General features: G+C 40.5%; 1 protein-coding gene across 5 annotated transcripts in view; it reads right to left on the reverse strand.

The window, feature by feature from the left end:
• LOC101470944 (uncharacterized) overlaps positions 1 to 24,868 on the reverse strand; it is a 78,398-nt gene extending 53,530 nt beyond the window's left edge. For 2 of the 5 annotated variants that reach the window (XM_076886380.1, XM_076886378.1), the window contains exon 1: positions 24,155 to 24,868. In XM_076886380.1, the coding sequence (XP_076742495.1) occupies positions 24,155 to 24,280 (126 nt within the window). In that variant the 5' untranslated portion in view covers positions 24,281 to 24,868. The remainder of the gene's footprint in view (positions 1 to 24,154) is intronic. The other 3 variants (XM_004538322.5, XM_076886379.1, XM_004538326.5) reach the window with 2 other exon arrangements.
• Positions 24,869 to 27,053: the final 2,185 nt, after the last annotated feature.

A 27,053-nucleotide genomic window follows, 5' to 3' on the forward strand; every position in this document is an offset into this window, starting at 1 on the left:
TAGCACATTGCTAAGTTCATTTCAAGGTACCACATTTTGTGGTGATGATTAACAAATCTAAAGCGGACCCATCCTTTTCATTTCCAGACGCATATTTTTTTTCTTGAAATCTATTAGGAGCTTTGAATTATTGACAATTCAAAATCATTTTTATTTATAACTGTGCTATATATACTGTGCTAATGGTGCAGTCTCTCAGTTCTTAGTGTCTGTATTTTGTGTTATTTCCCTCTTCATGGCCTCCCTACTGACCTCATACTTCAAACTTTGGACATGTTTAATATATGAATATGCTGAATTGTAACATTACATATATGACAGAAAGTAAGGAAACAGAAAAAAATAAAATAGCTCCAGTTAAGGACTGACCTCCATCAACTTGAGCAAACAGCTCCACAACCACAACTACACAGCTCCATGTTCATATGCTCATCTGAAGCTTAGCTGACATGTATCTTTAAAAATAAAGACAGCAGTTAACGACTGAATAAATGATTAGATGGTTTGTTGAGATTAATAACTTTAGCTGTGCACCAAATTCTTCCTTCCTCCAAAATGAAGAGCCACATCAAAACCAGGATATTCCTGTTGTCTTCTCTATCTCTGTGCTAAAACAGAGCTTCTGAAATATTTATAGCTTCTGTCAGGCCACTGCTTCTGCAGCCCATTACAATCAAAGCATGCTTCTTCTTATTTTTTATATATCTATCTTGATGTCTAAATGCATGCACATCACATGTGCATGTAGCGCATGTAGGTAGTGGGGCTAGCATATAAATGCACACAACACAAAAGCACAGACAAGGAAAAAGAAAATGTGGCAAAGATGGCTTATGGTTTATAAACTATACACAGACATTTTTTGTCCAGGCCATGATTAATATTTCAACCTTATGCAACCTGCTTACATTTGTGAAAATGCTAATAAGGGATACAGCCATACAGAAATGAAAGAAAAACCTTGACCTTTGACTCATACATTGAGGGGATCTATCCGTTGTGACAGGGGGCTTTTTGTATCAGCAAGGTTCTGGTCCATTCCTCTTTTTTTATATCAAGAATTCATTACAAAGAAACAAACAATAAAATACATTTTATTATTTTGCAAGGACATGTATAACAACATTGGAGCTACCAGCACAGAAAACGTGTCTCTATAGCTCTTCTACTATCATCAAAGAAAGGCAAAAATGCACTAAAATAAAGAAGAAACACTGTTACCACGTCTTCTAAGTTAAATAATTTATTGTTCTTCATTTCAGTCTGCACTCTATATTCATAATCTACTACCTCTTGAGAATAATCCTTTGCGTGGCTGTGTTGCATGTGCACACTGTAAGAATTCAGCTACTGTACTGTGTTTTACTGGACATTTCAAGAAAGATCTGTTCAGGTGACAGACGTATTAGTGATTTTTTTTCCCTTTTAACTTGCATTTCTACCTGCCACTGGATGATTTCTGCTTTCATTTGACTACCCCATTAGGCATTTCTGCCTACAGCACAGAAAAGAAGACAGACAGAAAGAGACAATAAAGTGACATGGCAAGGAGGCCCCGAACTCCTGAATTCACAAGCACTTCTTCATTTGCTCAGCTATCCGTCATTTCCACTCATTTCTTGTCATCGCTCCTTTAACCTCTCTCTCCCCATCCCAGGCTCTCTCAGCTTTGTGAAGACTATCCCCACCCTCAATGTGCCTCCTCTCTCTCTCTCTTTTCATAACCTTTTAATATTTATGAGGACTGCAGAAATGCTAGGAGCAAAGCATGCTGGGTACAGCTGTCCCTCAGAGTCTCTTCCTGACGTCATCACTGGCATTCTGGGCTCCCCACCAGTATCAAAGTCAAGTTCCAAGTTCTCTGCCAGCAAAACTGAATCTGAAAATGTATTTTACTGGCACACAGAAAATACAGAGTCATAGAAACTGTTTAAAAACAGCACCTTGAGGCAACGGTTGTTGTCATTTGGTGCCATATAGATAAAATATCATTGAAATGAAGAGAAATGGCTTAACCACCATAGGAACAAGACTTTTGTTGACAGGACCGCTAATGAAAAGCTTATATATATGATTTGAGCCTATATAATTGTTAAGACTAAATAATGCATGTTTTATATATAAGCTTCATATCCACAGAACCAACATTACTAAATTAGAAAACAGACCACTAAATAAATGGGGGAAAAATATAACTTTGAATGTTTAGACATTCTTGTATTTCTACTCACATCTAATTGGCCAAATTGACATTAACTTTCCTCAGTGCAAAGCAATCTGTGACTGCCAAGCTTTGAGAGGCTGATGCTTTAAAATAAGCACAGCATGATTTAGAAGTTGATTACAGCTGTATTTGATTTGATTACCTCAAGTGACCAATCTTAAATCTGACACAAGGAAGCAGTGTGCCTTTAACTCAGTACTCCCTCACACAGAAGCCCATGCTGAGCTTATTGCTGCTTAATTGCTGCTCTGTTTAATTTGCTTCACTAGTGCCACTACCTTGAACATCTAAATCACTCATTTAAATAAAAGTTTGATATCTTGGGACATGCACCTGTTTTCCTTCTTGCAGAGATTTAAGTGAAAAGAACACTCTCTCTGTCACTCTCTTATCTCTCCATGAATATTAAGTTACTCCTTGCAGTATATAGTAAAAATGAAATGCATGTACTTAAGGTCCAAAAGGGTTTATCTTGTAGCATGAAAGCACTCAGTCAAAGTACCTGTAGCAGTCCATTTACCATTTATTTTATCTTAGCACAAGTCTTTATTTTAAACTAAGCTAAATATTAGCTGCAGGTTGTCAACTAATAATTAGCAAACATCCGATCAATCAGTCTTCCAAACAAATTCTGCTCCACAAAACAATTAAACATATATCCCAAGCACAGTGGTCGGGCAGTGATGGACCAGGGTGCTTCGCAGTTACTGAGCAAACCACAAAATCTTCTGTATACCAGAGCTTTGTAGAATCAAATGTGAGGCCAGCTTTCCCACAGCCAAAACTGACAACACACATGAACTTGAAAAGGGAAAAGTAGAAGAAAAAACTATGAGGAAAAGGGGGGGGGGGGGGGGGGGGGGACACACACACACACACAGAGAAGCTGGGAGCCATTATGTCTGAAAATCATGTGCACATAACTAATGCAAAGCACTCAGCTGCAGACGACCAGTGACTCCCGTAAGGGCACTATGCAATCACGATGACAGGAAGAAGCAGTCGGCAAAGGGAGGAGAAGTTACAAATGACAGGAAGGAGGAGGAGGAAAGAAAGTACACATGGTACAAAAACGAGGACTGTGCCTCTGATAAACGATGGTATAAAGGATATAAAATAGTCATGGCAGAATGAATAAGTGAAGGAAAAAAATGGATATAGAAAAATGGTAGCGAGGAGCATGAAGGAGGAAGAATGAGAACCATGGACACTGGCGACATTAGAGATCACACAGCATATTAGATGATACTCCCAGACTCTTACAAATTCTGAGCTTCAATAGCAAAGTTAAAAAATGTCAAAATAGAAATAAATATGCTGTGTCTTGTAGACAAGAAATGAGATTGAGGAGAATTGAAGCAGGAAAGAAAGAAGGAAAGAAGAGTGTAAGAAAAGAGTCACGAGTTAAAGAAACATATCCATTTTAGGGTCATTGATGAATCACCACTGTGAATTTTCTCAGAAATAGAGAAATCAGAGGTCACGGTCACATACAGAGCAGCACCTCTGGTGCTTATGGGATGCAGTGTCAGTGAGTGTCAGTGAGTCACTGACAAAGAAAAGAAGGCGGATTTGCATAATCGTTACACCTCACTGATGCACTGGTTAAACTAAAAAATCTGAGAATTACATCAATTACATTAAGTACAGCTGAATCTGTTTGTCTGTCTACCCATGTATGGTCCATCTATCTACTTGTGCATCAGTTGATATCAGTCTATCCTCTGCCCACTACATTTTGATCATCATTACTGTGCAATATTTAATACGAGCATAAAATCATTATTTATTCTTAAATATATATATAGCACCACAGAACTGTGCACCTAAAATACTTTTAGTCTCAGAGTTGTTAGTTTATCACTCCAACCTCCCTGATCCATCTGTCATTTGCTCATTTTGAGGTTATCTTAGGCAAAGGCCGAGGTTGCTGCCACAGCCCTTGAACTTTTTTATAAGTATTTTATTGTATGACAGCATTTTTGCATTTTCACAGGAGCACAGATGTCTTATCCGTACCCTACCTCGCTTATAAACCTTAGATGGTTTTATTAATAAAACTAGCAAAATTGCAGTAAAAAGTAAAAGGTATGTTTTTTGTGACCATCTCAGTGTATTCAGTTTATTTTATTTACACTGATTCATGGACTCACATGTGTATATATTCCAGTACACGCATAAACCTCAATGAATGCAAAGTTTAGTGTTTATCCGCATTAGATGCTCTCTAAATTGGGAGTCAGTATTTTAAATCAAGTGCAGGGCAAAATATAATAAAAGAGGATTATTCAGGCATACCTCTGTAAACATATGTGAAACTCTTGAACTGTGAAGCAGCACGGAAAGGCTGCTTTAACTGAGCTGCTAGAAAACACTCACCTTCATCTATTCATAAATATCTGTATGTGAGCATCAGTGCGCCACAAGCAAGTCTGGAAACTAAGAGGAATGGCAGAACAACTGACAAGTGAGACATGAAAAACTTTAACAATTTTACAATATCTTAACATAAAGATGGAAATTATTGTTATCCAATATTCTCTTCAATCCTGAGTCATAATGACATGTTATGACAGAAGTGACTGGCATTAATGGTATTTAGAGCAAAGGATATATAATATATATATGAACAAAACCACCAAACTCAACAGTCACTGTGCAGTCACTGCTTTATGACTCAGTTGTCTGAAGGCACAGTTGGATGTTACATGTCAGAGTATCATGGCTGTGGCCTGGGAGGGAGAGATAGATGAGAAGAGGGGTGGGGGGCAGGTTCTCCCGCCTCCAACGCGACGTTGACAGACTGACTATCAAATTACCAATGTCAGGAATCAGTTCTGTAGAGGGCTCTGGAGGTGACACATACTAAGACACACAAGCGTCCTGACAGGCACAAGATAAATATTCACAGTTCACATGTATGTGGATGCATGTGAAATCCTAATAATCTGGATCCTCAGGTTGACACACACACACACACACACACGCACACGCACACACACACACACACACACACACACACGTAATGTAGACACACAAATGCAGCGATGTGCGCTCAATTTTATGTGCACACATGTCAGTACATACACAGAGTGCAACATGCTGCATCATTGTCAGCCCTGCTGTCAGCAACCAGTCACAGTAGCTGACATATGTTCCTCACTGCAGGATGTAGAGAGTCCAACACATACGAGCCCGCACGTGTCAGCTGAATGTTTGCAATATGCATCTAAGCTGACAAAAATCACGTCACAAGAGCAGTGGCCAAAAGCTGTTCAGCGCCCTGACCACCTCCTAGCCTAGACAGTTTATTCAAAATGTTCCACACTCGTATTCATCTTCATAAATGTCTTTCTTCCACTGCAATGTCTCCAGAGCAAGCTGCACCCAACACTAAAAGCTAATCTCCTGCACACTTTTGCAGGACCACTGGGGATAGAAATCTCTTTGATATCATTTCCCTCCTTTGTCAGGTTGGCATACATACACACACATGCAATGGATGGATGGAGATTGATGGACCTGAGAATTAGAGTAGGCTTTCACAAAAGACAGCACAAATCAAATACACTGAACATAATATAAGAAAATGTATCTGTGTATTCCATACACCCTACTCAATCTGACCAAACTATATTTGTGACCATGTTCCTACAGTACAAAGAATGGCATGGAGCAATTTAAACACAAATGTTTGGCTGTCTAAGCACTCACTACAATAACATAGTGCAGGGGTCCCCAATCCCAGTCCACGAGGGCCGGTGTCCCTGCAGGTTTTAGATCTCACCCTGGGTCAACACACCTGGATCACATGATTAGTTCATTACCAGGCCTCTGGAGAACTTCAAGACATGTTGAGGAGGTAATTTCTCCATTTAAATCAGCTGCGATGGATCAAGGACACATCTAAAACCTGCAGGGACACCGGCCCTCGTGGACTGGGATTGGGGACCCCTGACATAGTGTCTACCTACTGTAAGTAGTTTTATTACAATGTGAAAAAATAGTGTGAAAGACTTGACATAGTATGTAAAAGAAAAAAGAGAGATTACAGGGTTAATGAGATAATGAGTAATGTCTTGTAATATCTTGTTGATCAAAATCCAAAGTGACATGTTTATGCTTATGTGTTTGCATACCTGTGCACAGATGTGGCAACTGTAAGCTCTAACCTAGGGGTGTCAAACTCATTTTGATTTACAGTTCATACAAACAGCTCCACTTGATCTCAAGTGGGCTGAGCCACTAAAACAGTTGCATAATGAGCTACTTTCAGCTGCCCCCTTCTTCACACGGGCTCACCCCAGTGGGCAGCTCAGCATGTTTCATTTGGCAGATTTTTACACCAGATGCCCTTCCTGATCCAACCCCAAATTACACTCAAAATTCCCCTTCGTTACTGTACAAACACATGTTGATGTCTTGAGAAAAATGAGCACATTTTCAAAACCACATTTACAAAGCCAAAAAACCTTAAACCGTAGTGTTTTGGAGAACAAAAAACACAATATTTTATTCATATTAATATATTAATGTAAGAATATGTATGTGTTTTAGTACACGCAGCCGGCGAGCACTGTGAGGGTCATGTTTTTTGACTTTTCCAGTGCTTTCAACACCATCAGGCCGACCCTCCTGGGTGATAAGTTAGCAGCGATGCAGGTGGATGCTTCTCTGGTGTCCTGGATTGTTGATTACCTGACAGGAAGACCACAATATGTACGTCTCCCACAGTGTGTGTCTGACAAGGTGATTAGCAACACAGGGGCACCACAGGGGACTGTCCTCTCCCCCTTCCTCTTCACCCTCTACACCACAGACTTCAGCCACTGCACAGAGACCTGCCATCTTCAGAAGTTTTCTGATGACTCTGCGGTGGTTGGATGCATCAGCAGGGATGATGAGACAGAGTACCGGGCTGTGGTCAACTCCTTTGTCACGTGGTGTGAGCAGAATCATCTGCAGCTCAACGTGGCAAAGACCAAGGAACTGATCGTGGACTTCAGGAAGACCAGGAAACACTTGACCCCTGTTTCAATCCAGGGGGTCAGTGTTGACATTGTGGAGGACTATAAATACCTTGGAGTACACATTGACAATAAACTGGACTGGGCTAAAAACACCACAGCACTTTACAGGAAGGGCCAGAGTCGTCTCTATTTTTTGAGGCGACTGAGGTCCTTCAACATCTGCCAGAAAATGCTGAGGATTTTCTATGAGTCTGTGGTGGCCAGTGCGATCCTCTATGCTGTTGCATGCTGGGGGAGCAGGCTGAGGGTCGCAGATGCCAACAGACTTAATAAACTGATCCGTAAGGCCAGCAATGTTGTGGGGATGGAGCTGGACTCCCTCAAGGTGGTGTCGGAGAGGCGGATGCTGTCCAAGATAAAGACAATGTTGGATAACACCTCCCACCCACTCCATGACATGTTGGTCAGTCACAGGAGCTCGTTCAGTGAGAGACTGAGATTACCGAAAAGCACCACTGAACGACACAGGAAATCATTCCTGCCTGTGGCCATCTCCCTGTACAACGCATCCACTTAACACACTGGTTACTGCTACAACTACACATGTTTCTTTTCCAAATATTTATTTATAAGTGACTTATGTATGTATGTATGTATATATATGTATATATTGTACTATTCTTAGTTAGCATATTGTCTGTCTTGTCTTAATGTTGGTTTAAAATGGAGCACTGTAACAAAAAATAATTTCCCCCAGGGATCAATAAAGTATTCTGATTCTGATTCTGATTCTGATTTAATTAAAAATCTGTAATTATAAATAAATGTTCTGCAATTTTTCACTCTGCAAAGCTATATAGTGCTGCTCTGGACACTTTGTTGGGCCTTTTTTTGGGCTGCAAACCATATGTTTGACACCTCTGTACTCGCCCTCTACTCTGAGCACACTGAGGTGTCCCTACTGTGCAGTCTGTGTTAGTGACAGCGGGTCACTGCTAATCACCCAGTGGGTATAGAGTCATCATACCAGTGAGCAACATGCTGAAAGAGTGATGTAGGCAGAGAGGGGCGGATGGAGGATAAAGAAAGAAAAGTCATGGAGGACAAACACAAGATACATTAGAGGACGAGATCACAGGAGGGCATGGTTACCTTCAGCTGTGAGGTAGCAACCACCTCTATGACTACGAGGACCACTGCTGCTTCTAAAAATAGCAGTCATACAGCAATACCATTAATGACTACAGTGCCACGCTCTGAGTTGATTATCTATTATGAGACAAAGGAAATTAGCATTTTAACCCAAAAGATTAAATCTGGTATTCTAATAATTTAAAGCTTACACTCATAAGGAAACACAGATGAGATGAAATATACTGAAAATGTATTGGAAAAGAGGCTCACAGTAGTGGCAAATCATTTTAGCATCCCACTGTTAAGAAAAAAAGGGCATTATTCTCAGCCACAAATTGCTACTGGTGCGATGGAGGGACTGTGACTGCTCCCCGAGGCCAGTCGATAAAGCCTTCACCTCATGATTCAGCATTCTGTGCAGGATCACAAGGGGCGTTTCAACACATAAGGAGCTATTCATCAATGAGGCACACTCCTGATATCAGGGTCAGGCCTGAAGCACAAGGTCTGCTAGGGGTTAAAGCACCGCTAAAGTAGCACTGAAATCAAATGTCTTGTCTCCCAAGATGATAGCCAAATGCAGTTTTCCATAAAGTATACATCAGGAAAGAGAGTCACAGGGTGAGATACACTGAGTAAGAAAATCAAAGAAAGTAAGTAAATCTTAAAAAAAGCAGACATTAAGGTGACCACTGTAACATAAACTACGGGATTACCCAAATGCCTGGATTAGTCTAGCACTCAAGGCAGCTCAGCTAGACAGCTAAATGGCACAAAATCTGCAGCCGTATAGCAAACGTTTGCTGTTTGCACCTCCAAATCTGCAGCTTTTCATCTTCACTTACATCAAACTCCTAATATAACCAAAAGACAACATACTGCATCCCAACTAAAAATGCAAGCTTTATCCAAATTCAAAAGCTGGCGAACAATGATGCAAATTGGGTAGCAGCATGACTATGTCACATGATCTCAGAATGAGAAGTCACTGAGCTCCTTCCAAACCTCGTGCTATAATAAACCTTATGCACCAGGGAAGGCTAAAAATATGGGCTAGACAAGCTGACACACTGCATTTGCAGAAAGCTGCACTTCATTCAGAGCACCATCAATCACCCTTCAACAGTTGCTGATGCTTGTTGTCTGTGCTCTCTATGACATGTCCATGCACACTGGCATTCCTAAAAACGTTTACACATGCCCCAGAATGTGAGGTTTTCACTAGGGAAAAAAGAAACTAAATTCAATTACGTGATAAGCTATTCCCCGATAGATGCTGGAAAAATGAATAATCTTACATCTTAAGATTAGCCGTTCATGTTGGTATTAAAAGTATGAAAAGCAAAGTCTTCCCAAGCTTTATTATTGGGTCAAGATATAAGTTACCGCTTTCATTATTTCAGAAGGTAAACTAACAGAGTAGGTTTGTCTGCACTTGTTTCTAAACCAGAAATATATCCAGTTTACACTAACATATACAGCAGCCACAGGGAGATGTGTAAACTGATATAAGTATTATAATGCTTTATTTACAGTAGCAAGGGTTGTTTTGTCTTTATTGCCAGTGGGTGATGCAAATTACAGTGTAATCAATCACTTTAGACTTTTTGCACGCTCCCATGTGAGTGCCCTCTGAATGGCATTGGCGAAGAAGAAGCCTCAGATAAACTGTAATTTTAATGTATGTTATGTGCATATTTAAAGGCCTGTGAGTTTTTCCTCTCACCTTGGCCTTCCCCATGGGATTGCTGATGTAGAGCCAGCAACACACACCCTGTCACCCTGTCCATCCGTCACACAGGCTTAAAACCGCTGAGTCAGTCTTGCTGCTTCATTACAATCAGGCCACGATCCACAAATATTTTAGCCTGTGCGCATTTTTGTGAGTCATAGATGCAAGATGGCACAACAGTGTCAAAAGTGTGTGTTTGAGGGAGGGAGGAAATCAATAATTTAAGTGTACTATTGCTGCATCATAAAGAGTAATATTCGGTTGTTTGGTGTGCTACTAAACCCTCCAGAGGAAGTTCAGAAAGAAGGGGGCAAATTCCAATATCCAGATCTTCCATTCATCATTATAGGGTCATACACACGGAGGCAGTGAGAGAGGCAACATAACTGCTAAAGGCACAAACCACCCAAAACAATCAAGCAGGTCATTCATAATAAGAGCTAATTAGAAACAGAAGGAAACAAGAAATGCACAAGGGAAAATATTAAAGCGAAAGAACATGTGCAGAGAACACTGGGAAAAAGCTGGAATCCTTGACTAATGGGAATAGCAAGACAGCCTGGCAGGGATCAAGGGAATTGCATGTATACACACAAACATGCACACCCAGTTGAGTAATTAGTCGATTGGACACAGGTGTGGCAGAAAGTGGAAGAAATTAAGCAAAAACAGGAAGTAGCGCAAAATAAAGTGAGACAAAGAATGTGATTAAAAAGAAAATGACAATCAATCAATTCAGAGCATCTTGCAAAGTCACAGGTGCCCACTTAACACCTTAACAGCTCAAAAACACAAAACATATGCTAGTGCATTGTGTAACATCTGATTAAATATGAATTTATGAAGTTGGATGTGATGCATCGTTTCCGAGGAGAGTGCTTCAGAATTATAATGTTATATTCAAATAGATAAGCAGAAGCAACTATATGAAGTATATTTAGATTATACATTTCTGTGTAATTTATTTATTTATGTATTTATTTAAGCTGAGCATTTAGGGAGTTAAAAAAAACCTCACTGTCAATATACTGCATATAGGCTAATATTATTCTTTATGTGCATGCATATAAAGAGAGTATGCTCAAGGTATGCTGAAGGGGAAAGGGGTGGAGTTATTGTTTTTTTTACACCTTCCAGCAATGTAAATTAAGAACCAGTTAGCAAATTATCATGAAAATGCTGCCTTACTCTACATCACCATCCCCTTAAACAGTCTCAAGAGTACTGTAAATAGTGGAGTCAGAGCTGCTATGATCTAGATATGTGATGGCACAATACGTGACTTATTTCAAGCCTCTTTTGCTGAAGTTTTAATATTAGCACATATGTATATCAACACATTTGTTATCTATTACAGTTGTCATTTTGGTCAGGCTTCACAATGAGTTCTTCTTTGGCTTTGCGGTTATTTTGTAAACAGTAAAAGCGAAAGGTTGAAGGATTGAAATAGACAAAATAATAACCACTGCAGTGCCTTCATAGAGATTTCTGTCTATTCATCCGTTCCTGCTCACTCGATGCTAGGAAATCATATTTAATGACTCACAGGCTGTTCTGGCACAGGACCGTGTTAACATTTATTTATTTAGTGTTCTCATCCTCGATCCCAGACTGCTAATGGATACTTTTCTTATGGATGCGCAACCTTGTTGTTCACTAGAGTTGCCATAACAGGCAGCACAGATGTCAATGATAAATAAATTATAAGGTTGACTATTTGTATTGTAAGCAGTAATTATGGCATTTTCTAGCATTTGATTTTGCTGGACTTTTTTATGGGAGCATTGGTTGAGACACAAAATATTACAAACACAAAATATATAAATGACATGAGGAGAGTCTGTTTAGTTGACAGCAGCATGCAGGGGATTCCAGAGAGAGAGCTGTTTCTGAATTTTAGATATACAAACATTTGCCAGACTTTTGGGGAGGAAGACTACAGGAAGTTGATGAACTCTGTTTTACAAAGACATCTTGCTTTCACTGCCATGTGTGTGCACTTTACTTTGATACACACTATATTCTTTACTGACTTGCGTAATATTTCCAAGGAGCACACAATTATTTTTTAAAGTGGTCTTGAGCCATTGTTGACAATCATGAAACACAATCAGTCATGGACTGGACTCCACAGAGCCCGAGCCTGAAAGCAGTATAGTATCATCTTGACAGAGATCAGAATCAAAGGCAGCCAACATCCAAAGAAGAGTTTTGAATGTCCTTCAAGAGGTCTGGAGAACGATTCCTGAAAACTTAGAGAAATTACAAGAAAACTGCCCAGGAGAGTTCAGGCTGTGCTGAAGAATAACAGTGCTCATACCAGACTTTCAATCTTGTCAGAATTGTACAAACTCTGTTTTGGCCTTACCATGTTTGGACCTTTCAATAAATCACTGAACCCATTTCCCATTTACCCAACAAAATATAAAGAAATGAGATGTGGCTCAAGATTGTTGTACTGTATTGGGGTTGTTTCTCTGTTAGCTTTAGATTTTGAAATGGAGCAATAAATGTCTGGAATTTAAGATTAGAGGCACAACAAAATCGAATCACACAGCTGAGAGGATAAAAGGTGCAATATTATCAGCCTTGTTTTTTGTTGTCTGTAGTGACTTCTGTAGTCAAGTTATGCAACAAAAATTTGTCTACTTAGCTTTACGGTTAAAGTCATTCATTTCACTGTATATTCTTATTTTCAATCATTGAAAACTACAGAAAAAAAATCAGGAGTAAGCCTTCTAAAAAAACAACCAAGAGCGCAGCTATGAGACAGGATGGAAGAGGGTGGGGAAGTCATAGATGGAGAGAGAGGTAGAGGAGAAGGTGAACAGGATAAGATGGGAAGTTGTAGAGAAACAGATGCAACATAAAGCAAACAAGAATAAGCAGAGAAACCGAAAGATATCTAACGCAGGAAAGCACTGATGAACAGATGGATGAACGAACAGTTGCTACAGTTCCCCTCCTCCCATCTAGAGTTTAAAATTGAATTACCAATGAAGTATTTATACAAATGTGGTGTGGGTTTTCCAACTCAATGCCTTTGTACAGCAGACAGCGGAGGATAGTGCAGGGAAACAGAGCAGTGTTGATAAGTGTCCTACGTCCATATTAGGGATTTGATGATATGTTTAAAGTCAGAAATACAGGATTCCTCACTGGGGGAGAGGAAGAAAAAAAGAATTATAGCTCTAGAGGGGGAAATGGCTGAGGGGTGACAAGGATTTAAAGCTGACTGAGGAGAACCACTCTCAGTTTGCTTCTAGCTCTCTCCCCCAGCTATCTCCTTCCCAGTCCAGCTGCCATCAGTGGGTGCTGATGCAAGCGCTCTGATCAGAGAGTGTGAAGTGATATCAGTGAATGAATGGCAGCTGGTTCTGTCAGGGATGCACTGGAAACTGCTGATGTAATATTTCAGCTCTTTTTCTGGTAGTTTCACACCTTGAAAACCAATAGTGTTTACAGTAAGTAAACTTGTTTTTAATGTGTTCAAGAGTGCTGCCCACCAGCCATGGTTGGCTGTTGACTGATGAGGCTGAAGAGAGAGGGGAGCCATACCACCTGACATCAGACAGCAATCCCAGAGACACATGACACCCCTTCTCATCATGCACACACACACCACACGAACACACAAAGCAATTACGTCACCACCACCACAAATTCCCCCTTAAATTGATGTGAAAAAAGCATTTGTTCATTCCATTTGGAATGATGTGTTTTTAACCATACTACACGAAATACAGCTGGTGCCCCAAAACAGCATGACATGTTTTGGTTACTTCAAGGATCTACTTCAAAAAAAATAATATGACCATAGACAGCAAGAAGTCTTGAAAAGCTTTGGCAATGACCTAAAATCTTCTGTTTTTATAACAGGCGCAGTTAAAACATGGTAGATTAACACTTGGCTACTTTTAATAGCTATGTTATTGGTTGTGTACATCAGTTGTTTCTTATTAGATTCATTATTTATCAGTTCTAGCTTTGCTCATTGCCTTAATCCCATCCACATAAAACCCACTACTTTATTTCACCACCTTTCAAATGTCAAGCAGTTTCGTTCCACTTTGGTAGCTGCTTCAATCACTCACGACAAAGTTGAGGAACATTTAACTGGTGCTTTGCATCACTAAGGCTTTTTTCATCTTTACACTGCTATAAGTGTCCACCTTGTCCACCATGAACCATTCTCCGTGGTAGTCTGTTCTTGTGTTCAAACCTTAAAATCATTCTCACAACAGTTTGGAGCTTGTGAGAAATGTACATTTGCACAAGAATTTTAAATATATAAGAAATACTGAAAATATCTCCACCATCATCACTATATACAGTTCTTTCTTTCTGATCAAGCATTACGTGCATTAGCTAGCACGTGCACTGTAAAGTGTCTTTAGGTCAGCGAAGGAAAGTGATGGAGTCAGGGCGTGCCTGAGAGTGGCTGCTTCAGTGCATTAGTGGGCTCCTGCGAGCCACATGATCCACGCAGACCTTCAGGAGCAGTAATTCCATTACATAATGCCCAGCTACAGCTCTAAGTGTGTGTGAATGTGCATGTGTGTGTGGCATTGTGCCACTCTGCATCACTTTCACTTTTCCTCTAATTATTCTTTGTAATTGGCTGTCCTCACACAATTTCACTAATGAACTATGATGATGTAAATGCTTGCTTGCTTGCTTGTTTACATTATTGTATTTTGCACAACTCTGTTGCTTGTGAAGCTCGCACACAAGAATTTCACTCACATGTGCTGTACCAATGTACCTGCACATGTGATGTGACAATAAAAGTGATTTGATTTGATTTGATAAATGTATCATGAGCATTAGGTATGCATGTAGGTAGGTCAGCTGTAACAATTAGATGTTGTGTTGTATATTTTAGATGTAACTTTTGATTTAAACTAGAAGTTAGTGGAATGCAAGTCTTGTTTCATAAAAAAATCTAGACGCCAACAGCTCTCTAACTCATGTTATTGATTTAGTTTAGTGAGTTCAGTTGTGCTGTGAGAAATTATAATCATCACACATCCTAATGGAGCCAGGACCAAATACAGCCAGTTTGGGAGTAAAAATCAATCAACAAGGTTTTTCCCCCTGGGATTTTGTGCCTAGGGCATAAGTTAGAATTCCCATCACCAGCCAAAGCATATCCTCGTCCATCAACTCATCTCTTCATCATCCCACCACATGCAGTGTCAAACCTTAATCACTATGGCAACATCCATCACTTCTGACCGCTGGTAGGATGACCTCAGGGTCACATTAAATTTTGCCAAAAGATTTACAGCTGTTACCCCTCGCACTGCATACTTCACATTGAGTGGCCTTGCTAACTATGATGATGGATGCGCTGATTGACAGATTCAGGCCGGCAGATGAGCTGTGACACTTGAGGGATTCACACAAAATCAGACTACAGATTGATCAATACAATGTCAAAATGCAACTGGCCATACCTTTAACTGCAATGTGGCAACTGTGTTATGATACTTTTTTTTCCTATTCATGCGCTAAAGCATTAAATCCATAAATCCAAGTACCTGAATTCAAGGTAAACAGCCACTGAAGATTCACAATACTTGAGCAAAATGATTCTGATATTTATCAAAGGTGTCTGACAAGGAGTACTCATCTAAAGTCAGTTTGATCTCCAGATCAAAATACGTGCCAGTCAAACTGAGTACAAGATAAGCCCTCAGAGAGATCCGATAAATATCGGCCATCATGCTTCTGTTCTGGAATCACGTTTGAGCAGGTATGCATCTGGGGTAACATCAGACACAGTACTGAGCACGGAGCAGGTGCTCAGTTAGAACACGGTAGAGGTTTGTAGATAGATGGGTAGCTGGTCTCAGATGCAGTGTAATCCTAGGCTGCCTGGTAAATATAGCCTGCGGATGCTTAGGGCTGGGCAAAGTGCTGCTTTGCTCTGCTCTGCTTGACCTTGGCTTATCCTGCCTTCCCATTTCTCAAAGGGGATGGAAAGGCATCAGACCACTAGGGATAGGACAAAATATTGATACAACAATCCATAGCATCAGTTCGCTGAAACCAGATATCTATATTTTTATTAAAATATGCAAGCACTGCAAATTTTCCTGTCGGGAGCAGTTTTACTGTAAGTCGTCTGGCCTGAAGTAAATCCATATAAATCAATATGTTCATAGAGTTCAAAGTGGAGTAATGGCTAAGGCCTTTGTGAATGATTTGGTGTGATTAGGTTGCTTTCTTGCAGACTGGATAAAAGCACTTCTCCTGTTCACTGCATTCATCCAACTTTTTGGCGGGCAAAAAACAGCCAGACAAGGATACATTTTCCCCATCTAAAATATTTGGATGAAATTATTTTTGCAGATGTAAAACTTCTAATTACCAAAATTAGGCATCACTAAGAAGAATTTCTAGTGTTATTATCCCATGGGGCATCTTGTAAAAATGGAAGAGTGGCCAAGAAAGTGAGTAGAGAGATGGAAGACAGCTTTGGCTAATTAGTGTTGGGTGTCCATAAGGTTACATAAAAGTGAAATGATATAACCCGAAGGCCTGACATGTAACACACACACACACACACACACACACACACACACACACACACACACACACACACACACACACACACACACACACACACACACACACACACACTGTATGTCCTCACATGTGCACAAATAAAGCTCTTTTGGAAAACAGGAGTAAAAGGCAAACAAAAGACACACAGTATCCATTAAAAGGTCTCTAGATTCATTGTATTAAGTGCAGGCCCGAAGGAAGCAGGGACATGCACGGACCTGAGGAGCTTTGTGTTGAGCTACTACATTAAAAGGGTTTCACATAACAGGTTGGTTACAGAAAATGAGCAAAAAGTGCAATTTGAAGAAGGACAAGCATTACCATGTACTTCCTAAATCGCATTACTCCACTCTTAGCATTTGTTGTGCTAATAATAAAGGCATATAATTATGTACCCTATTAAAGAATAGGTATATATCATGCACTAAAACTATTAGACACGTACTAAGCAGGACTTCAAATGTTTGATACTGCAATTCATGAGCTATCCTTTTACCAGTGGCCAGAAATGACTGTATCTTTGCCAAGCTTTACTGTGTAATGTGTTCTCCACTTTTGCATGCTTGTACCTCTTTTCCACAGCAAGGGCTTAATGTGAAAAATGCCACCCTATATTCAAGTGTAGAATTTGAGCAACAGTGAGTTAGAAGCCCAGAATTTAGAGAAACAATTTTAAAAAGTAATAAAGAAAATATAAACAACACAAAGCAAAACGCAAAAGAACTAACCTCACAAGTGTGTAATGATCGTGGAAATGCAGTCATCTTGTTGATGGCATGATTTAAAGAAAAATCTAATAGGGCACATTTAATGTCTAGATGTAAGATTTCAAGAGGTTAAAACTGAATTTTCTGCAAGCAATCATTTATGTCATAAGAAGATCTACCTTGTAAAACATTCATTTATAATTTAAGATGCTCACGTAATGCAGTTTGGTTGTATTGAGTCTGTCACACATAATTCAATCATTATTTTTGCTGACATATTTTGGAATCACTCACTTGGTAATTAGGATGTGCAGAAATCATTAACAGTCATGCGAGTATTATGAATAGTAAAGAGCACACGATTATTTCAGCTAGGTTAATGTTTTTCCAATCTAATCTGATAAAAGTGCTTTGCATGAACATGTCAACACTTTTCCAATACAATAAAACTAAAATCTGTATTTAGAACATAAAAGCATATTCAGTGATTCAAAGACATTTCTACACTTAGTGTTTAGTTATTTAGTTTCCCGAAATGTACATGGCAGAAGTCTGTTCAAAAACTACTGGGCAGTTGTAACGCATGTACCTTAGCCAGCACGGCTACTTCCTTTGCAGACTCCCTAACTGGATTGCTGTCCAGTCTGTCCATAGCTGTGATAGGATCTCTGTTGGCACTGGAGTGGATAACCTTTGTGCGAGGGGAGGAATAGGGAGGAGAGATGCCATCCTGCCGAGTTTGATTTACATCGAATGGGGCCAATTAAAATCCCAAGAACATTAAGGCCTGCCTGTGCCTGATCTTCCTTCCTTCATGTCTTCAGAGATTATAGCAAAAGAGGAAATAAGACAGATACAGATAGTGACATATATTGATGTGGCATGGGTGATTGTTGAGGTGAAGGTGAGACGGAAAGGTCAAACGGCCTATGAAATCCAGCAGACTACGGTAACACTTATGTTGTACATAGTCTAAAAGAACAGTCAATTCAACCACTTTTGTTCTCTACAAATAATTAAATGCAAATAATGATTCTAAATGCTTTTCAACATCTTTCATTTTTAGTTTTAAACAAATTGAAGCACTGTTTTTATACAACTCCTGTAGAAAAGTATTCATAAGAACAGTATTGTAAAGGACCAGGTTTCACTTTTTTGGGGAGCAGGGGGGTTGGCACATCTCCACTATACTACACAATCCTTTGCACACTCTGATTTCCATATTAGGTTTTCACTCACAATGTATGAAACAGTAGAAGTTGTCTTATATTTGACGATAATTATGAATATATTATAGCATTAATAAGGAGGACATTGCACAAACCTGGAAGGGTTTGTCTGATGTGTTTTTATTAAAAACAATATATAAATGACAACTAAAAGTCTTTGAATTAGGCTTATTCTGCAGAATATACACAAAAGCATTGGGCCACACCTATTAATTCAGGTTTTTTTCTGTCCCATTGCTACATTGTGACAATGAAGCACTTAGCCGTGAATTCTATCTTTACAAATATTTTTAAAAGAGCTCACTGAATTTGAGTGTGGAACTATAATAGGATGCCACCAATGCAAGTTGATTTATGAGATTTATTCCCTCCTAGATATTCAGTGATTAAATGTGAACAGTATAATCACAAAGTGGAAGTGTTTATGGGGGTTCAGATGGCAGACCACATAAAACTACAGAGTGGGGTTGTCAACATCACACATCACAATCATTCCTCAGTTCTAACACTCCTCACATCACTAAGAACACCTCTATTGAGTCGGGCGAGCTAGCTACTGCTAGTTAGCTCTTTTGCCTGCCGACTCAAAAAGAGTTTACGATTCAGCTCATCTATGTGTCAGTGGATCTCCAACTTCCTAACTGGCAGACCACAGGCAGTAAGGATGGGCGGACATGTCTCAGCCTCCACCACTCTCAGCACTGGAGCCCCCCAGGGGTGTGTTCTGAGCCCCCTGCTGTACTCTTTGTACACATATGACTGCGTGGCCACTACCAGCTCCACCACCATCATCAAGTTTGCTGACGACACCGTCGTGGTGGGCCTGATCTCTGATAACAACGAGACGGCCTACCTGAAGGAGATTAGGAATCTGGAGAACTGGTGCCAGAGGAACAACCTCCTTCTAAACGTCAGTAAGACAAAGGAGCTGATAGTGGACTTCAGCACTAAGCAGGAGAGGAACTACCAGACCCCTGTCATCAACGAGTGCCCAGTGGAGAGAGTGGACAGCTTCAAATACCTCGGAGTTCACATCACGCAGGACCTGTCATGGTCCTGTCACATCAACACCGTGGTGAAAAAGGCCCGTCAGCGTCTCTACCACCTCAGACGCTTGAGAGACTTCCAACTGCCCTCCAAGGTGCTCAGGAACTTTTACTCGTGCACCATAGAGAGCATCCTGACAGGAAACATCTTAACCTGGTTCGGAAACAGCACCATGCAGGACAGACGAGCTCTACAGAGGGTTGTGTGATCAGCTGAGCGCACCATCCGCTCCGAGCTCCCTGACCTGCACTCAATCTACAGCAGGCGGTGCATATTTGCACTGCAGAAGACATAATGTGGATTGCACAACACTGGACATTATATTCTTCATTTCCAGTTAATACTTGTACAGCTGCTGTTATTGTGTATATATTTATTTATATTTCTTCATACATTCTTATATAGTTCTATATTGTGTATTTTGTTGTACAGTTATTTTATTTTCAACTTTAATTTATATATTTTATCTTATTCTTTCCCAGTTAAATTTACCCTTCATTCTAATTTGTGTTGTACAGTTATTTCCTTTTTAACCTTAATTTATATTTTATTCCTTCCTAGTTAAATTTACCCTTTTTAATTTGATTACCAGTGGTGTAGTCCTCATGTGGACTAATTTCCATGTTTCCAAGCATTTTTTTATTTGCATTTAGATATGAGTACCAAACCAAAGCAAGTGAAGAAGAAATCTTCTATTCACCCATGTCCTTATGGAAGTGGTTTCTCTTTGCATGATGAAGACCAGCACAAAGCATGTCCGATCTGCTTGGGGACTGTCCATGCTAGGAGAGCACTGACTAAGCCAGAAACATGTGTTTTCTTGCCAGCATTCAACACTAGAAAAACAAGTGATGTTTGTGGAAAAGGACCAGAAAAGACTGATGTTGAACAGCATGACCTTCTCCTAGTAAGGAGTGTCCATTCAATGAACCCAAGACTAGTTGGGCTTACCAACTGGAGTATGTTGATGCTCGTTCTTGAGGTTGTGAAGTCACTGGCTAGCTACAGCTTGAGCTGTTTCACCATACAGGCAAGAAGCTGCGGCTAGGATCCTGTACTGTCTCAGAAAAAAAAACACCTGCCCATATTCCCTGATTTTGTCTGTGAGCTAACAGCTTCATGAAGCTAACCACTGTCTACCTGCATTACTGTGAACAGCTACGGACCATTTCTGGAGCTGGGCAATGCAGAGAAAGCTGGCTTAGTTAATTCACTATCTAAACCTTTCCGGGAACCACACTTGGCTGCTCATCTGGCCCCATCTCACAACCATGGTGTAATAGGCCTCTTAATTCTTCTAAGCACAGCAGATTCGCTGTATCTCAGCTTTATGGATATCAGATTTAACGGGCTCAACTTTGTCACCTTGCAATGCACCTGCTGGAGTTCAAGTCACTGGTTCACTTTGACAGCCCCCTGGCACCTCTCCTTAATGACATCAGAGGAACCATGTATTGCATTCTCTGTGGGCCCTGCTGTACAGCAGTACCCCTATGCCCTTTGAGGGCCTTAAGAGTAGGACAACAGCAGCATCTGGCTGAACCTCTCTCATGTCCTGGATAGAAAAGGGACCATCCACTTGGATCAATCGGTGTCTGCTGAGGGTTTATGTGTGCCATCACTTGTTGCCATTCTGTTATCTATCCCCAAGAGAGCATGGCAGGTGAGAGCCCAGTCTCAAAGTTGAGTTCTGCACCAACTGGTCTGGAGCAAAGAGCAAAGAAATGAGATTCCTAGTAGGAAGCCTCAGTCCTTCTAGCTGTGGAGCTGGGACACATCTCTCATCTGTTACCAACCAAGACGCACCACCTAAGTTCTGTTCAGGTTGTCAGTCCAAGCAGGTGCAGCACTTTCCATACGCAGTCTGGTCCAAACACAGTGTGATTGTCTAAAGTCCTAGGGCTTCATGCAGCAGAAAACTGCATGGTCATAAATAGTAAACCTTTTAGCAATGTTACCAGAACCGACATGTTCTCCTATTCCAGTCCTCTATTGCAGATCTTTTTGACATTCCCTGGGAGCTGTTATATCTTCTTTCTTCTTTAATAATTAAAGTATATTTGGTCAGTCATATCGACTTTGACAGGTTGATGCCAGGTGTAAATCCTCTGGCCACGAATTCTTTTGAAAGGGGTCCACCACCCGAGATCTGTAGTTAGGCATCACCAGCATTTTGAGATTTGGCTGTGGTGCTGCAGACCCTTTGTGTACCCCCCCCCCAAAGAAAAAATAAATAAATATGAAGCTTCTTTCATATAAGACTATTGTTTCTCAGGTTAGCTTCTACAAAATGAGTGAGTGACCATACATTGTGAATCCTTTTGCAGACAGTTCTCTTGTGTTGGCTTCATGGTCAGTATGCTCAAATGAGGGATTTTTATTCCTTCAGATTATTACTACAATTCATGGTTACAGTTTTTGCTTCCCCCTCCTTTTGCATCTGAGGAGCTGCATTCCCTGTGCCTGGAGCGTGTACTATGTACCCAAATTCACCGCACTCAGAATGTGTGTTTATGTGACCAGTTGCTTGTGTGCCTTGCTAATCCCACCAAAGGTAAAGCTCTCTGTCTGAACAGAGGGTCTCCCACAGGCTAGTGGAGGCTATGTTCCTAGCTTACAGCAACAAAGCTCTCTCTTTGCCTCAGAGTGTAAGAACACATTTCATCAGGGGAATGAGAACCTCATGGGTACTATTTAAAGGGGTGTCTGTAAATGATATATGCTTTGGCTAGCTGATCATCGCCACACACTCTGGTGGCTCATTATGTCCTTCCTGCTGGGTCTTCTATGGACTAGGGTGCCGGTGGACCAGCCCCAGTTTGGTGGCTGTTCTGTAGGGTGTGTATATGTATGTCCTATACTGTATGTGTATTACTATATGTAGAATAGAATAATCCTTTAATTGTCCCACAAGGGGAAATGTGTGAAACCGAACAAAGTATTATGGCGTTAACTTGTATTCCCTGAAGGAGAGGCCTGAGGTAAAACACCAAGCTGGGGTGTCATTTTGCAGAACAATCCATATGTTTATCCTATGTAAGTACATTTATATAGGTTGTCACGATATCACATAAATTGACACCTCAACACATCACCATGTTTATGCCATTTACCCATTCCAATATTCTTCCAGTACCATTAAGAAAAACTAAACCAGCAAAATAAGCCGATCATAAAATTAAAATATTTTGTACAGCTTCAGAAACTACACATATTTCCATTCAGAAGAATCAGTTTCATACTTAAAATAATATTAAATAATTGTATTATAATTGTTTCTGTCTGTCTGACAAATCTATTTTCCCTGCTTCACACTCTGTCTCTCACATACACACACACAACACACAGCTCTTGTGCAGTGAATACGCAAAGACCTTTACATTATCCAGGAACTTTACATTACAGAAATATTGAAAGAGGGAGAGAAAACTTGCATACTGCATAATATTAAATACAAAGGCTATGATCATGGAATAATGTTATCAGATGTAGAAATGGATAAAAATATATTTTTTTAATCATTCAATAAACATCTCTAAAATGTAATATGTGTTTCCATAAATCATTTCACCGCTGCCAAGCATGAGTGCAAGGAGGCACAACCCCAATAAAATCTGCACCCAGTGGCACAGCGAGAGCGGAAGAGTCCAGGAGACAAGTGAAAGGGGGTGAATGAGTGCTCTCGTGCCTAAAGGATGATATTCTGTGTGCACACTTTGTCACACAAAAAATATTCATTTTCTAAACCAAAAATATTACGTGCTGAAAATCTTTACAAATAATCATCCCCATCAATCTCTCCTTCGAACATTACACGGAGCACAAACATGCCCCAAAAGATACACAGATGCATTAAAATTGCATCTATTATTAGAGTGTACCTCCATTTTCCCCCTCCATTTTACATTTCCTCCAATGAAAAAACAAAACAAAAAAACTGTAATATGGGGGAAGACACCAAATATAAAGGAGAGAGTAGAGCATGCAAACCATGTAAGTGGTGACAAAAATCTGCATTGAAATATAAGCTTGGGCAGTACCTCTAACTTGCATTTCCTTCAAATACATATAGTGCACACACTGTAAGGCTGAAATCCCCTAAAACGCATGTCGTGAAAGAAAAACAAAAAGACAGCTCGTGTTATTTGACCGGCAGCGCATATTATTCACACCTCTAGTGGCATAACAGTCATCGTAAGCCTAATTTTCTTTCCCCATGGTTAAATATCTGACAGAGCTGACACAACCTGTACCAGAGCAAATGTGCTTGACTGGCTAGCCTACACTCACACACACACACACACACACACACACACACACACACACACACACACACACACACACACACACACACACACACACACACACAGGCACACGTACCAGCTGAGGCCATAAGACCAACTGTGTAATTATACATGTGTAATTGCACCCTAACCAATCAAGCACAGTGAGAGAGAAAGACTGCTGGAGATAGAGAAAGGCAGGTGGATGTAAGAATAACTGCCATTTCCCCTGTCTCTTGAGATAATCAGCCATACCTTGCGCCTGCGGTCCCTGGATCGATTCCTCTTTTTTATCTTTTCCTCCTCCTTCTCCCTCTGCTCCTGGGCGGCGGCCTCCGCAAGGTCCTTGGTCTTGCGGAGCTGCTTGGCGGCTTGCGCCATGGTGCCGCTGCTACTGTTGCTGCTGCTCCAGTCACGGTCGCTCCAGCCCTCCTCCTGTTTGCACTACCACCAGTCGTCCCGGTTTCCTCTTCCTGTGTCCCTCTGTCCCCCGAGCCCCGTCACTTACTACCTCTTCTCTGGTGGCCACCACGACATGTGTGTGTATGATGCAAGCACGAGGAGCGTCTGTGTCCAAATATTTTTGTGTGTGTGTGTGTGTGTGTATGTCTTGTGGCTGTTGATGGTAGAGCAGCCACAAGACAGCCTCCAGCAGCCACAAAGAAAGATGCTACAGCTAGTGGTGCTGATGTTGCTTCTTATGCCGCGGCTGCTACTCATCCAGTCTGCTAGCACTGCACTGAATTGCCTCCCCTCCCCCTTTCTTTCTCTCCTACCTTCCTCCCTTCTCTCCTCTCTCCTCCCTCTGCTTGCAGAGACCAGTCACGCAGTTCTGTGTACAGCACTGTAGGGATCCTGCTGCAGAGCTCCCTCGTTTTATCTGTCAGATGCCCTCCTCTTCCTGCTGCTCTGCATCTTTCTCCAGTTTTCTTCTTTGTTAAAGGCTTTTTTTTTTCAGAATAGCTGTTTTTGCATAAGTGAGGTACAAAAGATGAGGGCGCTAAAGCTGCTGAATGCCTTCAAATAATTTTTTTCTCACGTCTTTTTTCCCTCTCTCTGCCAATAGCTTTTCTATGGCACCTCCCTCCTGGAAACAGACAGAGAAGAAGAACAGAAGTGAGAAAAATGGGAGCTTGTGAAACAGAAACGGGTTTCTAATATGCAGCATCATGCTTTTACGATGAGTCTTTGCACAGCTTGGCCAAAAGTCGATTTTAAGGTGGCATGGAAACAGTATGCCGTGTGATAAGTATTAGACCTGCCTGTTTCTCTCATGTTTTGTCAGAAGCAGAACAGAAGAAAAGCATCAACGATGTGAACGCCTCATAAAAACTGCATGCTCCTCTGCCTTCCCCTTCATTCCACCACTTTTCCTTTTTCCATCAAATCAAGAGGGTATGCACAGATGTTTGGTGCAACAAAAAACAACATTACCATTCATTTTTGAAAAACTACTAACAGTTTTTGCAGGTAATCTCCAACTGATTTTGACTGTGTCACCATCTAATGGAAAATTGACTTGCTGTGCCTTCATATGATTATAAAATTTGTTTTATTTGGTTCTAATAAGCTAACATCCAGGTTTAACTTAAAATCCTTCTTATTTTCCTATTGTGAGTCAAATCCGGAAACCAATTTTCAAACTATAAAATCCATTATATTCAACAGACATGACAATATCTGTTTGTTTATTTGTTTGTTGTCTTATCAACAGTTGCATCTTATTTCCAAAATGAATTATTTCTTTAGCTATTATTAATTCATTAATATAACACATTTGCATTCTGTACACACTGTTCATCACCAGAGTGTAGGTCTACCAACCCCCCCCCCCCCCCCCTCTCTCTTTCTTTCTTTCTTTCTTTCTTTCTTTCTTTCTTTCTTTCTTTTTCTTCCTCTCATTTATTCCCCCATCCGCCCCTGCAACATCATCTTTCTGCAGAATGATGTAGCAACGTAAAGTGCAGCATAGGAATGCATAGGAATGCATACATTTTATATTCATAGATGCCTTCTGTGTTTGTGTGACTCTATGCAACTTCTTGCTTCTTTGTATGCATCACATCTGAGTGACATTTTATACGGATACTAATGGATCTATTAAGCTAGACCCATTAGTATCAGGCTAATGGATCTAGCTTAATAGATCTAGCAACAAAATGTATGCCAGAGCTTGCCTTGGACTCACCATCAAAGCAACCAGACTAATTGTTGCAAATCCTGCATAAAAACTCCCCTCAGAGTGATCCATGTGCCCTCTGAAAGCCATGTGCATAAAATACAGACTAAATAGGTAATAGTTTATGCAACAGTGTGGCTATAGGACTCTAGTGCAAATATCTCAGATGAGCAGCTATTTAGACTTTCTAGTAAATAAAGCACAACGGGAACATTAGTCCAGTTTGTGCCTGTCTTTACCTCTTTATGGCGTCATTTATTCACCTGTGGGAAGGAAAGCATTGTTGTTGCTGTTGCTCTTTTCATGCATTAACTTTATGTAATTTTTTTTTAATTAACAGAACTTTCATTACTGAAAACTGAAGCCAAAGTGGAAGCGCCTCTAACCCGCATTCTTTCTAAATGGCAGCAGGGGGCGATTCCTCTTGTTGCAAAAAGACTTAGTTGAACTGAAGGACAAATGTAAATGACTGTGAGCTTCCTTGCTCTATGACCTCAGTAAACACTTTTCTGATTGGTTTATAGCCTCAATCTCTAGTTTCAAGTTAGTGAACAAAGGCATAGTTATTTCTGAAAATGCTGACCTGTGCTCTGGACTCTTTCCAAAGGCTTAGATAGCAACAGCCAAAACACTCTACTTCAGCCTGAGCAGGGTGAAGCACAGGAGCAGGTTTAGGCAATTGTAGGTTACTGTTGTATTCACACTTTTGCAATTTACTACAAAAACGGTCTTTGACAGCTTTCAGCACACAAAACCAATATGTAATGAACAGAACTCTAAACAACTTTAAGATCAACGTAAAAAATATCCATTGACCTTTTTTCTTTAGACACAGGATTGTCATCAGCAGGAACATTTTGATGGTTAGAATACAGTATTGTAAAAGTTTTATGCCACCCCCAATTTCTTTATGTTTTCATGGAGCCAGTCCTATTCTTACTGTCTTTCTTTCTTCTCTGGACACTGACTACACAT

This window comes from Maylandia zebra, linkage group LG7, assembly GCF_041146795.1.
Source record: "Maylandia zebra isolate NMK-2024a linkage group LG7, Mzebra_GT3a, whole genome shotgun sequence".
Lineage (NCBI taxonomy): Eukaryota > Metazoa > Chordata > Actinopteri > Cichliformes > Cichlidae > Maylandia > Maylandia zebra.